General features: G+C 37.3%; 1 protein-coding gene across 7 annotated transcripts in view; it reads left to right on the forward strand.

Annotated features, from left to right (window-relative positions):
• Positions 1-16,768, forward strand: part of lztfl1 (leucine zipper transcription factor-like 1) — a 133,006-nt gene that overhangs the window by 32,265 nt on the left and 83,973 nt on the right. For 3 of the 7 annotated variants that reach the window (XM_053228108.1, XM_026938243.3, XM_053228113.1), the window contains exons 9-14: positions 863-932; positions 7,423-7,521; positions 9,311-9,377; positions 9,477-9,533; positions 11,305-11,361; positions 13,083-13,212. In XM_053228108.1, the coding sequence (XP_053084083.1) occupies positions 863-932; positions 7,423-7,521; positions 9,311-9,377; positions 9,477-9,533; positions 11,305-11,361; positions 13,083-13,212 (480 nt within the window). Of the gene's footprint in view, positions 1-862; positions 933-7,422; positions 7,522-9,214; positions 9,273-9,310; positions 9,378-9,476; positions 9,534-11,304; positions 11,362-13,082; positions 13,213-16,768 lie in introns of all 7 variants that reach the window. The other 4 variants (XM_053228112.1, XM_026938242.3, XM_053228110.1 and 1 more) reach the window with 3 other exon arrangements.

Here is a 16,768-nt window from a genome sequence, read left to right on the forward strand (position 1 = left end):
TGTAGTGGTGTACAGAGGCAAAATTATGAAGATTGTCACTGTCCAAATGCTTACGGACCTGACTGTATGTACACGAATATGATGGGTTTTTTAATGAAACAGATTTTTCTTTTTTTCCTCCAAATATCCATCTGCTTTTTAACCCCTTTTGTTTAGTAGGGCAGCAATGATATTACATATCATTTTATTTGATAGATGGCTCTTGATTCGATACTTCACCATATCAAACAGACTGCAACATGCTTATACGCTGAACATTCAACTGATTGCATAATAAACTAGGCTAACTGTCGTAAAATACCGTGAATGGTGGACTGAAACATTACAGTGTGCCAAATCCACCAAATGCTATATGTGTTCCATACACCACACTAGTACCAGAAACATACAGCCAATACAACACTCTCATTTCTCGTTCAGCCTTTCCACTCTGATTCAGTCCTGGCTAAAGAAATCACTGCAGCGATTGAGTATTGGAAAACACAGGATTCAACAGCACATCTAGTGCTACAGAGAGCTACATAACTCTGACAGTACAACTAACTAACATCAGAATAAGAAAAGCCCTGTGCTTTAGTCACACCCCCTCGTGAGTCACTCCAGTAATAGCTTAACCATGTTTAATTTTGTTACATTCCATGTAACAATGTGTTATGGATCACATAAATGCTATCATTAACTGTCAATTATTGTACTTTTTAATGTGGAATTTTTTATTCAATTGAAAATTTTCCTCTTATGAAACCAACCGCACTTCCTGAACTGCTGACGCACTGAAGTGGAGAACTCCCTGAAGGTATTTATTGATCTGACAAATGTGATTTTTTTTTTTGTTTCGTAACCAATTTCTCCTTTTTTCCAGCAGTACGTGACATTGTCTGAACTGCCCTGCGTGGTTGTGTTCAAGGACGGGACCTATTTCACTTATGATGGTGAGTGTTTAGTCTGCAGGGAAGTGGAAGGGAAGCAAAGAGAAAGTGAAATTCAGTCCCCTCAGAAAGTATTGGAATAGCCAATTCTTTTGTTTTTGCTATACACTGAAAAGACAAAAAAAAAAATCCTAGAAGACATTTGGGTTTGAGATTAAAAGATGAATATGAGACAATAGATCAGAATTTCAGCTTTCATTTCCTGATATTTACATCTAGATGCTTTAAACAACTTACAACATGGCACCTCCTGTTTGAACCCACCCATTTTTCAAGTGAGCAAAAATATTGGAACATGTGACTGATGGGTGTTTCTTGTTGCTCGTGTGTCCTGTTAGATTGACTGTTTAAACAATTAATATCTCTGAATGTCTACCCTGGGTTTGGGCCCCTGGAGGACTAGTGGTTAGGCCACAGCGCTCTCACTGCTGGGACCGGGTTCGATTCCCAGCCAGGGGACCAACCCCAGCCACTGGGGTTGGATGCAAAATTACACTCTCAGTGCTGGTCCCAAGCCCGTATAAAAATGGGGAGGGTTGCATCAGGAAGAGCATACGGTGTAAAAACTGTGCCAAATCAAAATACGCGGATCAACGATCCACTGTGGCTCCTAACGGGAGCAGCCGAAAGAAGAAAAATAATGTCTACCTTGGGTTTCACCATTGAAGACTGCAATTGTTGTTGAAAACGATACACCAACATGAAAACCAGTGAGCTGTCTATGGGAGAAAATCAAGCCATTTTGAAGCTGAGAAAAGAGGGAAAAATCGATCAGAGCACAAGCATTGGGCATAGCCAATACAACAATTTGGAATGTCCTGAAAAAGAAAGAAACCACTATTATACTAACAACCAGACATTAAACAAGTCAGCCAAGGAAAACAACAGCAGTTGATGACAGACACTCTGTGAGAGCTGTGAAGAAAAATTCAAAAACCACAGTCAGTGACATCACCAACAACCTCCACAGGGCAGGGGTGAAGGTATCACAATCCACCGTTCGAAGACTTTGAGAGCAGAAATATAGAGGACATACAAGAGCAAAAACAATAGAATAGGCCTTGCCGTTCCAATATTTTCAGAGGGGACTGTAAGTACAGTGAATAGCATTTAATTAATATGGATTACCATTACAGTGCAATTTGCATTACACCAATGATTCCATAAAAAAAGATGAACAGAACCACATATTGCTCTTGAATTGGACTCAGTTAAAATTTGCCATATCAGAGTGCTCTTCAGTCATAGCGGAACAGTGATTTCCTGATTTCCTTTCCTTTGTTTAAAAAAAAAAAAAAAAATGCCAAAAAGCTTAATTGATTTTTTTTGGTCTTGTAAGTGTTGTTTATGTTGAAATAACAAAACCTTAGATCGATGTTGGCAGCTGACCTCTAAATGAAACTGTATATTTTTAGCTATACTAAACTGGTCACAAGTAAAAATAGAGAAAAAGGTGTTTTTAAAAAAAATTTTTTTTTTTTAATTGTTTTTTGGTAACTGCAACCCACATATTAACACTTTATCTTTGGTGTTTCTGCTTGTGTGATTATTTTTTTTGTTCCTTATGATTAACTGGTAGCAGAAATCATCTCCTAACTGCATTTGTATTTGAGAGATAATGGATATAGTACTTACGATAATTAATAGTACTGTCAAATATATAATCGTATGTTTGTAAGGCAATGTACAGACGTGGACAAATTTGTTGGTATCCTTCCATGAAAAAAGAAGAACCCACAGTTTTCTCTGAAATAACTTGAAACTGACAAAAGTAATTGGCATCCGTCATTGGTTATTCCATATTTAATAAAAATCAGACTTTGCTTTTGATTTTTGATTCAACAGAATATTTTAAACGATCAAACAAATGAAAATGGCATGAACAAAAATGATGGGACCTTTAACCTAATATTTTGTTGCACAACCTTTAGAGTATATGTAGCTCTCAATGAGACTTCTGCACCTGTCAACAGGTAGTTTGTCCCACTCTTCCTGAGCAAACTGCTCCAGCTGTCTCAGGTTTGAAGTGCGCCTTCTCCAGACTGCATGTCTCAGCTCCACAGATTCCATGTTCGATAGGATTCAGATCAGGGCTCATAGAGGGCCACTTCAGAATAGTCAATTGTTTTGTTCTTAGCCGTTCTTGGATGCTTTTACTGTGGGTTTTGGGTCTTTATCATGTTGGAGGACTCATGACCTCCATGTTTCATAGTAGGCATGGTGTTCTTTTCTTTGAAAGCTTCATTTTTTGTCTGTGAACATAGAGCAGTTGTGACTTGCCAAAAAAACTCCAGTTTTGTCTCATCTAAACAAAGGACATTCTCCCAGAATCAAATTCCAGGCTGGCTTTTTTATATTTTTCTTTCAACAGTAGAGTCCACCTGGGTCTTCTTCCATTGAGCCCATTGTCGCTCAAAAATTGACGGATGGTGCGATCAGACACTGATGTACCTTGAGCTTGGAGTACAGCATGTATCTCTTTGGAAGTTTTCCTTGGCTCTTTGTCTACCTTTTGCACTATCCTTCTGTTCAATCTGGAGATGATTTTCCTCTTGCGGCCACATTCAGGGAGGTTGGCTACAGTCCCATGGACCTTAAACTTCTTAATAATATTTGTAACTGTAGTCACAGGAACATTAAGCTGCTTGGAGATGGTCTTATAGCCTATGCCCTTAACATGCTTGTCTATAATTTTCTTTCTGATCTCCTTAGACAGCAGTCTCCTTTGCTTTCTCTGGTCCATGTTCAATGTGGTACACACGATGATACCAAACAGCAGAGTGACTACTTTTCTCCATTTAAATAGGCTGAATGACTGATTACAAGATTGAAGGCATGTGTGATACTAATTAAAGAAAACAGTTAGCTTGAAATATGACTATAATCTGAATATTTATAATCTTTTCTAGGGGTACAAACAAATCTGTCCAGGCCATTTTAGAATATCTTTGCAGAATAAGCAATAATTTATCTCTTTTCACTTCTTTGCTTTACTCTGACATACCAAAGGCATGCAGGTGTACTTGAGACAATTGCTTTTAATTTCATCACTTTTCAGGAGGAATGAAGCAATGTTTCAATGCGCTGTAAGGGTACCAACAAATTTGTCCACATCTGTAGATATTTCAATAATTACAGTAGATTTAAAAATTCTACTTACCCCTGTTAAAAGTGCAGGTTTTTGTGATGCTAAAAATGAAACTAATAAAATTCAAGTTAAAAACAAGTATAATTTTTTCAGGGGAAAAAAAACTTGCAATAACCTGATTGCATACGTGTGCATACCCCTTAACTACTTCGTTAAAGAATCCTTTTCTTGTAATCCCCCATGCTTCATCCTGTATTATTTAGGAACACATTAATGCTGATACTGGTATTGGCATCACTGGGGGGGGACACTACCTTTCCCCTTCACTCACAAGCATATGCACTATGGTGCGAGGCAAGGTGCAGTTCATGGTTGCCTTTGCACTACTTATTATAGATAGTGCTTAAACATAAAACTCAGCTTGAGGAGTTCATTGCTAGCAGTGTATGGCAGCATGATTCATGAGACCAGGCCACCTTCTTACATCGCGCCATGGTCCAGTTCTGATGCTCACGTGCCCATTGTAGGCGCTTTCAACAGTGGACAAGGGTCATCATGGGCACTCTGACTGGTCTGCAGCTACGCAGCCCCATATGCAGCAAGCTGCGATGCACTGTGTGTTCTGCCACCTTTCTGTCATAGCCAGCATGAACTTTTTCAGCAATTTGTGCTACAGTAGCTCTTCTGTGGGATCGGACCAGATGGGCTAGTCTTCGCTCCCCACGCACATCAATGAGCCTTGGGCACCCATGACCCAGTCCTCTAGCCCTCACAATTTGGCTCTTGTCAAAGTCGCTCAGATCCTTATGCTTGCCCATTTTTTTCTTCTTCCAAGACATCAACTGACTGTTCACTTGCTGCCTAATATATCCCACCCCTTGACAGGTGCCACTGTAAGATAATCAGTGTTATTCACTTCTCCTGCCACTGTTGTGTGTGTGAGTATGTGTATATATATATATATATATATATGTTTGTGGTGGGGGTAAACTTCAATCAAAATTGACAGTTAAAGCAATTCAGAATATACCACCAATGGACAAATTAGGGCTCACTAGCGGGTATAATTTGGCTTGACAGTCAACATAAGTAAAAGCACAATTTAAGCCCATTCAAAGGTTTTGTATTTCTCCCACGGTTTTTAGCTTTTTAGTTTTTAGGCTAAAACAACTAAATTTATCCTTTACTTTGCAGTCTATGCCCATCATCACATAAGCCATATTTCTGTTTGAAGCCATACTGTAGCAGGTTGTTGGTTAAAACTTGACTTGTACATAACTGGATAAAGGTCATATCAAGAGGAAGGGCACATAGTAAAAATACATTTGTCGTGAAAATGCATTTCTTATATCAGTTTACTGAATTTTAGCTTTTGGATATGCCTGATAGAGAAAGGTCTCACAAACACAAGGTATTTGTTTTACTTGGCTGTAACTCTTTAGAATTTCACCATGTTTTAAGTCTGTGTATGTATTTATGGGGTCAGGTTTGTGGGCCTCCCTGCCCAGAGATATTTTTCCATTTCAGTCCACAAATTTTATGTGGGGTTCAGGGTTTTGTGATGGCTACTCTTGTACTTTTACTTTGTTGTCTTTAAGCTGAGTGTTTTTTTATTTTTAATTTTTTTTATTTTATTCAACATTGAAGACATGCTTAGGATTATTGTCCTGCTGGAAGACCCAGTTGTGACCATGCTTTAGCTTTAGTTTAGGTGTTGCTTCAGTATTTCTATAATGTTTTTATGTTTTAATGACCTTTCAGCATTATTACATGTTCATAAAAACAATTGTCATTAAAAACACTGAATTAATTTGCTGTTACAATGAAACATCAATATTAAATATACCAAAAATTTAAAATGAATCACATATAAAAATTTACAGTTAACTAATCTACAAGGTGTCCCAAAAGTCTCCATGCACTGGGGAAATTAACACTTTTTAGCAAAATGTCTGACAAAATTTTTCATACTTAGTTTATATTATGGATGCCCACAAACATCCACTGATGAATGCACAACTGATGTGGTGCTGGCATACATAGTCCCCTATGTATGGAACCTTTTGGGACACCCTGTATATCTCATATCACAAAACTAATATTACTATGAGATTAGCAATATCCTCCTACCTCATGATGCCATCTATTTTCCATTACATCTATTTTCAAGCGTACCAGTCTCTTTTCCAGCAAAACACCCTCACAACATGATGCTGCCACCCCCATGCTTCACAGTTTGGATGGTGTTCTTCAGATTAAACCGCCTCACCCTTTTACCTCCATACATAGTGCTGATCATTATAGCCAAACAGTTCAATTATTGTTTCATCTGACCAGAGAACAATCCTCCAAAAGGCTGCGGATCACCTGCAAACTACTGTTTGGCTTTTTTATGCCATTTTGGAGTAGGGGGTTCTTCCTTGCACAACAGTCTTTAAGGCCATGGTGATGTAGGTCTCTCTTAATGGTAGATCTACATACTCTGGTAGCTAATGAGTCCAACTCCTTCAGTAGTTTTTGTTGTTGTCTTGGGTTGAGTAGAACCATTTTCATCCCTGGGAGTTAATTTGTGCTTCTTTCCTGAACGATGGATTGTCTGTGTGGTCCCAAGATTTTTTATATTTGCATACAATTGTTTGTACAAATTCTCATGGTCCAAATTTTCTTTTCCGAAGTTTTGGCTGAATTGCATTAAAAGCTTCCAATCAGAAGCTTTTAAAAGTCATTAAATCAATTTCTGGAATCTTCCAGACTGTTTAGAGACTGTCACCTTGGTTTATATCCACTTATGACCCACTGTTTACATAAACTTAGGGAAAAAATATTCAATCTCAGTTTTCCATGTAATAATAAATTTGTTTTGGCAAGCGAATTTGGCATCTACTTTGTTAACATCAGAGGTAATTTTAAAACATTTGATTAGAAACGTTTTATTACATGGAAAACTGAGATTGAATATTTTTTCCCTAAGTTTATGTAAACTTTTGGCTTCAACTGTATGGACAATTTTAGCATAGACAGTCCACCTTCCTACATGTTTTTGGACTGCGGGAGGATATCCACAGAAATAATAACTAATTTCCTGTAAGCATGTTCATCTCTAAAGTGTGCACATCTACAGGGAAAGAAAACACCAGTGGCAAATAATTACTCTCTATTGAGCCTTAAAAGGCTTTGAAATAACTTGAAAGAATGACTTAATCTCTCCCGTATCAATCAAGAGAGCTAATAGTGATAGTTCAATGTTAGTTGCTGCGTTTCAGTGTGACTCGGTTGCATGAGTGAGAATTTATAACACTGTGTTTTACATGGAAACTGTATTGTTTATACCATGTCAAACTAGTAGAGCTGATTAATTTAAGATTTGTTTGCTGGTTTATAATCTGCTTTTGTTGGGATTTATAGAGTATGAAGATGGCAGCTTGGCATCATGGGTGAACAGGGAACGTTTCCAAGGTTACCTGCAGATTGACGGCTTCACACTCTATGAGCTGGGGGAGACAGGTATTGCCCTGCATCACAAAACTCATAATATTTGTTTCATTATATTATATGTAGGGGTGTGACGATATACCGTTGTGAAGGACTACTGAGATAATCAAATCTGAACTAATTGTACTCTTAACACTGTGGTCTACTGGTGTATATGTCACAAAAAAACATTTCCCAATGTCGTGCCATTATTGTAATTCACTAAATGAATGTAGCCGTTATTGTAAAAAGCAAACAAACCAGGTTAAAATTTGGAAGGAAATCATGTTGTTATTTGGTTTTAATATGGTTTAATAATTTTTCAATTGATGAAAAAAGCATTTAACATCAAGTCCATAAATATTTGGACACTGACAAAGTTATTGATATTTTAGCTGTCTGCCACAGTATCCCTCCAAGTATACACCCCAAGAACAAAGAACTGAAGACAGCTCATTAAAGGCTTGGCAGAGCATGGGTTGCTGGGCTTTGTCTTGTGTAATTCATTAAAACACACAGTGATTTCCTCATGCACTCCATTCTAATGGAATGAGGTCCATTCCAATTCTTTTGAAGTGGACCTCGATCAGTAGAAGGCTTACAATGGCTTTTGGGATAGCCAGTGGATTCACCAGCTGACATTCGCAACATGCTGCACACCACCAGCATACATCTCCGCAAATGCCCGGCCAATAGATATGGGCCATGAGATGGTTCAATGTTTTCTCCTGCCCTAAATGCCCCACCATAGGATTATGGCGAGCTGCATGGAAAAGTATTTCCCTGTGGCTCCTTGGGGCTAACAACTAGGTTGTCTCTTTTTTTGTTTGAGTGTCCTACATCACTCAATATAGTCTTTCCTTAACAACAGAAAATGGTAGGGACAGTGCAACGTTGAGCTGGATTCGTTGACCATTAATTAATTTCACTAGGTCGAAGACCTGCCTGACGGTCTTGTGCTGAGAGTACTCAAGGGAGAAATCCCCCAAATGATTGGGGGTGGGGCACGTCCCACCATTGGTTCTGGAAATGGCTGGGTTCCCTGCAACACCAGCACCCCTGCGCAGGCCTTACTCCTATACCTTAGTCTACAGGAAAAGAGGCGCTGTTTCTGAGGAGTGATATTGCTGATATTTAGAATGGTTGTGCAATTTATAATGCAAACTCTGCTTCCATTTTCCTGTATGTTGATTGGGACAAACACTGAGTTATTCAAATGAATCTCTTGTACAGTGTCTTTAAAGTCTGTGATTCTAAGCTTTTTTGGTTACTGTTAAATAAGCCACACAAATTTACAAATGTACAAATTTCATTTGTATATGCTCTTTAACACTGCAAGTGCATGTTATTTAATGTCATTTAATATATTTGACTTGAAAATATATCGTTATCAACACTAAAACTAAAAACACTGACACTGTGTTGTGTGGTTATAATTGAGTGAATTTTCTTATACAGATCCACTGTATATTGGTCACTAGAATCATGATTTGCTGTTTAAAAGTGCAGGGATAATGTTATAACACAAGGGGGCACACATGCATTCTGACTTATCGACTACTGTAAAATGCCAACAGTACAAAAACACATTAATGCAATTACATCTCTTTATGCTGCATCATTCCTCTTTAAGACCTTTAGTAATGAAGCATGAAAAGAAGCTATAATTAATGTGCAGATTATGGAATTTTGTTGTCTTACTATTTTCACTTTCCCTCTCTGACAGGTAAATTGGTAGCAATTGCCGTAATTGATGAAAAGGTTTCAACAGAAGAAAGCTTGAGGTATCAACTATTTATTATTATTTTTTTATTTTCACAAGAACTCCCACTGGTAGACACACTCCCTTGGCAACACATAGAATGGCATTTAGATGAGCTACTCTGTGCCAGTTAAGTTTTTCTTGTCAGCTGAAAAGATTTTTTATAGAAAAAGCACACCTTGAAATCCAATTGGTCTTATATGAGTTTTCTGTCCACGTCTTTCCTCAGGTTAAAGAGTCTCATACAGAGAGTTTCAACCGAGTACAGGGACAACTTCTACAGGTAAAGGATGAGAGTAAGAAGATACTCAATAGAAACAAAATTCAGTCATTTATATGACAGAATATTTGGATCTTATTTAATTTGCCAACTGTGTTGCCAACTCTTTTCAGAGGAAAGCAGCTAAAACATGCTCAAAATGTCATAGACTAATTTGCATATTAATTTATTCATCATGATGATTGGCATGTCTAATTACAAATTAGGATACATGAAGAAGGATGATTTTCACTTAGAATATAATGGAATAGAGTTTTATCAGAATAGAAAATATTAGCTAATAATTTATTTCTTATAGAAGGAAGCCATCTTTGGTCATGGCACCACAAAAAGATGGAACCTAAGACTGTGTACTTTCTAGCATGATCTTGCCTCTTGAGAGTTTCTTTGAGTAGGTGGTTTTACTGTGAATCAGCGTGGATAGCCCATAACATGTGTAGTCATTGCCTCTCAGTTTCTCTCAAAATTTTTTTCTCTGAAATTGTAATAATCTCTGTAATTTTTTCTCTGTAATGTTCTCTGTAATTTTTTTCTCATATGAACACAAACACACACTTGTTTCCTTCTTTCTGCCTTGCTGCGCATTACACACTTTACTTAATAGTAGTGGACATGACACTTACATAAGCCCTTCATGACAACTGACATAAACCTACATAAATATCACTACAGATGTCTTCCAATAGATTCTGTAGGCTACGGTTGTGTCTTTGCACTCTATCCTCACATCAGACTAATCTTTGTTCATGTCAAGTTTAATCCCAAATTCCACCTAATTAAGGAAAACATGTCAGACCAAATTTCTTTTGGCACAAATATATTGTAACAACATACACACATACACACACACACACACACACACATATATATATATATATATATATATATATATATATATATATATATATATATATATATATATATATATGTATATATATATATATATATATTACATTTGGCAAACTATAGTTGTTAGTGTACCAACAGGTCTGTGTTCTTACAACTTAAAATAATAAAGACACTAATAAAGTCCTCTTTGCTAATGTAATAATAAAAGGTGGATATAGCATACATATTTCTACAGACTCTGTAATCCTTCCAAAAGAAAGCAACTGAGAGACATAAAAATGAGACTGAATAAAACTTCCTCCCCTGCACATGGACTAAGTTCATTATCACTAAGATGAATTATACTGGTAGTTTCTTTTGGATTGGTAGATGAAGAGAAAATGAAAAGAAACAATAGGAATGGGAAATGTGAGCATTTTTTAAATTTCAGAATTTTTCTCAACTGAGGATAATTTCAGTGCGAGAAAAAAAAAACAGACAGCTTATAAATGGTCAATCCACCTGCGTATACTGATTTCTGGATCCATATCCTCAATGTAGTGTTGGCCTGTGACAGTTATACTGTAGATTGTGTATGAAAAGTGTGTGTCCTGGAAAACATTCTGCGGTTGATAATTGTCTTGAAAATGGCCGTATTAATGAACTGACACAACAGGGCAGTGTGTAATAGGGGAAAAATTTGCTGAAGACTAACAAAAGATGGAACCTAATGTGTTAAAAAAATGTTAAAAGTATCGTCATTAATAGTAATGTATGATCGAGTAGGATATTGTGGACATTGATCCAAAATACCAAGTAATACAGTGCAATGATAAATCTTTTCTATATGAGCTTTTAATTCTATCTTGCTGGCTTGTTTGCACATACTTAGCATTCAAAACTTTCCATGGAAAAATTATTTTACTCTTTTTCTCAAAATGTTCAGGGATTTCCAATTTGGCCATATGGATGGTAATGACTACATCAACAGCCTCATCATGGGGTGAGTATTTTTCTTCTCTCTCACTTAATCTTTCAGTTTCTTCTATTCCTCTGTCCATGAGCACCCAGTGGCACCCAGTGACCCAACAGAAGAAATCAAATGTGCCATGATTTCTCGTGCTGTTACAAGCTGATAGCTGTTTTTAGCAGTGCTGAAATGAACAGCCTCTGTGAGCTTACGGGTACATGCATAATTGCATCTGAATGAGTGTGGATAAGAATGTTTGCAAATATACTATTCATCTGAGTGAGTGTTTTGAGCTTCCACTCTCACTCTCTTGGTGTTTGTACATGTTGTAAAGTACATATTCTCAGTGCTGAAATTCCAGTGGGAGAAAGGAGTGATTTTTCAATGAAAAGCTGTTAAAAGTTTGTGTGCTCTCTTTCCTTGTAAATCTCATGTTCTGAATTGTGTGCTGGTTGAAATAAGGTTTGGTTGAATAAAGTGTCAGTTGTTTGTGTGCATTACTCTGTGAGTCAGAGGAGCCATTTTTGCAAAAATTCTGTCTTTCACTAAGTACTAATCTTGTCCTGTGGGATTTTCATTCATTTTTTTGCCAAGTTGTGTAGTCAGTCATCCAACCCTCAGTCTTGGACACTTTTTCTTCTTTGGACTTTGCCTATGATTTTTTTTCTAGGGCCCATTGCTCTATTAATTAGTAGTTAATTATATTGTTTCGTTAAAACTTTGTGGGACATTCTTATTATTAAATAATACCTTGGTATTATAAAAATGCTCACAAAGAAATGCTGCCATTTAGACAGACAGTCATAGAGTGAAAAACAGAAAACAGTCCAACATAATGTAGGATCCTAATTTCTAATTCTGTCAGTGCATCAGCATGTTTACATATGGCTACAGCATATTATTTGATACAGTAATACAAAACCATCTCTCACCCTCTGACTTTATACAGAACTGACAAACTCTTATATGCTTTCAAGAGCTGGAGGTTTCTCAAATCATTTCATTTCTCAAATCAATTCAAGTTGAATTATTAAACCCCAACTGTGAAAAGAGCTGTGTGTCGTTGTACATGTTTTATTCAGAAAACAGCAGGGGACAGCATTTACTGTCACAAATAAGTAAAGGAAAAGGAAAATTATTTATTTATTTATTTAATTTTATTTTTATCTTTTATTTTCTTTAACTCTGTACCATTGTAAATGAGTATATCTGCCAAAATATTTTGAAGTGATTTTTGTGTACTTTCATTTTATTCTCCATTTCACCCCAGTGTGGTGTACTGTATGTGTTTGCAGGATAGCTGCCTGATCTTGTAGTGGTTCATGTTTCTGGCAACAATTTTATTATCATCCAATTTTATTACTTTATCATCTTGTTCTCTCTGTCAGGGCACGTTGCTGGGTGTCTGACGTCTGAGCAGACTTCCTGATTGTGTGATTTCTTGCAGGTTTTATAACAGATTCATGTGTATTACAAAGACACTTCTCTTTGTAGGGTGAGAGAATTGGCAGACTGCTCACATTTTTGGGACCTGAGAGTGAGAGTCCATATCTGTTGTGTTCTTGGCTGCAGTTCTTTTCTGTATTTTCGGTGTCTGGATATTGCTCAGTGCCCTGTTCTGGATATTGCTCAATTCCCATTGCACTTCCATTGAATCTTTCTGTGACTGTTCTTTTTTTCAATTTTACCCTTGACTAGTATAAAACAAAAAATACTAATCATGTCATACTGCTTTTGATTTGTGTGTATCATAGTGAGGTAGCTGTGCCGTCTGTCATTGTCCTGAACACATCTAATGAGCAGTACTTCCTGCCCAGCGAGCCCATGGAGAGTCTGGAGCAACTGATCAGCTTCATCAGGAGTGTCTTGGATGGCACAGCTCAGGTAATGCATACGACTAACCATTGTATGCACAGCACTGCAGGGCTTAATGTTTCTCTATCTCGGACACATTTTAATACTAATACTAATAATATGCAAATACAGCAAGGGCCTTTCATACATAGGATCTTTCCAAATTCCTTCGACCAATTCTATGATACCAGTTATCCAATGTCCCTTGTAATCTGTGTTCAAAAAACACAGATTAAATTTCTGTTTTCATTTATTTTCTGTTCAACCTTGTCTGGCTCTCAAAAATGGAAAAAGCCATGGTTTCAGGGTTTTCTGGGCTTAAGTTTGAAATATATTTTTAAACAATGGCAGTGTGGTGATTACATTAGTTAATACCTTCTCATATCAGACCATGAAAAAAACAGACATAACCACAAGTGACAGCAGTAGTGGTTGGTATGGCTGCAAGCAACAAGCTGCAGCCTCTACGGAGGATGTGAGCTGTCCCAAGGAGCATGATGTTCTGGAGTTTGTGGATGATGATCCTTGTTGAGTTCCAGTTGGTGTATTTTTCCAGACCTTTCATCACAAGACCTAGTGCTCCAATGACAACTGGAATCTTTGTGTTCTTCATACCCCACATTCGGCACATCTTTATTTCTAGGTCTTTCTACTTGGACAGGTTCTCAGTGACTTTGGTGTAGGTGTTGTGTTCAGATGGAATTGGCATATCAATGAGCCTGCACATCTTCTCCTTCTTGTCTTTGATGATAACGTCAGGCCCATTGGCTTTGATCACTCTGTCGGTATGGATTCCCACGTCCCATAGTGATGCCGTCACTCTCTGTGACAGTCGTGGGTTGGTGTTTATACCACTTCTCTTTTGTCTTGATATTGTAGCCCCTGCAGATGTTCCAGTGCATGTCCGCTGCTGCCTTGGATGAATGGATGCATTCAGTCTTTTCCAGTACAGACACAGCTCATCCCGAGATAATGTGGTCAACATTCTCTTCATACTCTTGGCAGATCCTACACTGTGGATTAGTACCATCCTTGATAGATAGATAGATAGATAGATAGATAGACTTTATTGATCCCATGAGGGAAATTCTTGTGTTACAGCAGCATGGTCAGTAGCAAGATACAACACGTACACGTACACGTGTACGTGTACGTGTTGTATCTTGCTACTGACCATGCTGCTGTAACACGTACACGTACGAGTCTGCTCATTCCTAAAAAACACACAAAATATAAAATACAATAAGTTAAATTAAATATAGTAGTGCAGATATGGAACACAGGTGTAGATTTAACCAGATTTACATCAGTATTTACATAAGTACACTTGTGAAAACTGGTAGTGAATAATGATGAATATGAAGAACCTTGAAAATGTAGAATATAATGACAGCTTTCTAAATGATAGCTTCCTTGTAGTAGTGTAATGTGAAAGTGTTATCATCTGTCACACACAGGTGAGCTGTTGTACAATGTTATTGCAAATGGTAAGAATGAACTCCTGTAACGTTCTCTGTGACAATGAATTTGAATGAGTCTTTTGGAGAATGAGCTCCGCTGACTCTGTAGTGTGTTGTAGAGTGGATGAGATGGATTGTCCATGATGGAGAGCAGTTTGTTCAGTGACCTCCTGTTCCTCACTGACTCAAACGTCTCCAGTTTGTGTCCAATGATAGATCCAGCCTTGCAAATAAGCTTGTTAATCCTGCTGGTATCTCTGGCACTGATGCTGGCCCCCCCAGCAGACCACAGCACAGTAAATGGCACTCACCACTACAGACTGGTAGAAGATCTCCAGCATCTTGTTGCATACATTGAAAGATCTGAGCTTCCTCAGAAAATAGAGTCTGCTCAAACTGGACTGGAGGACCAACACTGATGCTGTGTACAAGAAGGGTCTTGTACACAGCATCAGTGTTGGTCCTCTAGTCCAGTTTGTCATTTAAGTGTACACACAAATACTTGTAGTTGTTGAAGGTGATAGGATCTAGTTACGAGATCATGTGCAGCAACAATCAAGCCCTCTGTCTCAGCTTTCAGTCCAGTATTTCTTAACCATTTGTATGTGTTTTCTTGGCCTATGTCTGCCTCCTTCGTCTTCAAGTACTTTCCATGCTTTTTCTTGCCATCTTTTCTGAAAATGTTGCTGGTCTTGTTTTCATCTTTACCTAACAGGCATAGGTGGTTGTTGTCTTATCGTCTGTTGGGTGTTTTATATCAACTCAACCAGAGGTGGTTGCACCATGATCTCACAATTTGACTTTTAGTATATAAAGTTTGGTACAAAGGACTGACAAATCCCAAATATTGTAGTGATCTGCCCATAGGTTTTTAAAATGCATTTCATAGAAATGAATGATAATTTGTGAGCAAGTTACATTTTCTTCAGTTTTTGGTGGCTTCAGTTATAATGATCTTACAAAGTTGTGCTCTTGTAAATCTTTCTGGCCAGAGTCGGTGTACTTCTCATGTAGTCCATCTCATATCAAGGCTGTATCTGACTTATATTTTTAAATACTGTATGTGTCCTTTAAAATGGCCAAAAATGAAACATTTGCAAAAAAATATTCATTCTGATGCACTTTTAAGATGCTCATAGAAAGTTCAGAATTGTAGACAGAGACTTGCTGAACTATGACAGAAGCTGGTTCTGACAATCCCATTGTTGACCCCAGATATTGCTTCTACTCTTAGTTATAAGGTTTCCAATTTAGGGAAATCATAAATTTTACTACTCACAACTACTATTTTCTAAAATTATATAAAATTCTCTATACTATATAGCTGTGTTAACTTTCTTGTATCTTGTATTGTGCTATATTGTGTGGGGTAAAACCTTTACTTTTTAATTGCAAATGCACTCTAGATTTATAGTTATAAACAAAAGTCGATATTGCTATAATTGTCAAAATTGACAAAAGTTATAAATTTTAAAAGCATGAGTGGACAAGAATGGCAGTGTGGACAAGGTGCTATATAAATTAATTTTGGTTTAATACTAATACTAAACCAATGGTTCTAGTACTATTAGCACTCCAAATGCCCCAAAGGGTTGTCTTCATATGCTTCAAATATTGCTGACATCATCAGTGTGGAAGCAATGGGAATTCCCCTAAGTTCCTAGAATGCTCCACAGATCGGTTATCAGTAAAATGTTCTACTGCCTATAAGTATTGTTTTGGGATTGCTCAATCCTGTGTGCCTCTATAAGCCTGTGAAAACAGCACAGGCCCAATTTTCTTATCATCTCATCTAGATCAGTAGCTCTCATGGCATCCATTTTGCCCTGTTCTGTTGGTGTACTCTTAATTGTGAAGCAGACTGCCACAATTTGTCATACCCTTAAGGTTGGAACAACTAAACTTAATATTTTTACAGCAAACAATGTACTGTTCATCAAAAGAATAACAGGCTTACACAAACTTGGTGTGGAAGAGCATATTTGCATTAATCATAGAATGGTTTCTTACCTGGTTTGAACAATACTAGAGTAAATTTTGTGATTCCTTAAACAAACACAAAAAACCTGTAGGAGCTGGACTCTGTCGTGTTGTTTTAGTTGATCTTTCGTAATGGGCCAACAAAT

The sequence above is a fragment of the Pangasianodon hypophthalmus genome, chromosome 22 (genome assembly GCF_027358585.1).
Source record: "Pangasianodon hypophthalmus isolate fPanHyp1 chromosome 22, fPanHyp1.pri, whole genome shotgun sequence".
NCBI lineage: Eukaryota > Metazoa > Chordata > Actinopteri > Siluriformes > Pangasiidae > Pangasianodon > Pangasianodon hypophthalmus.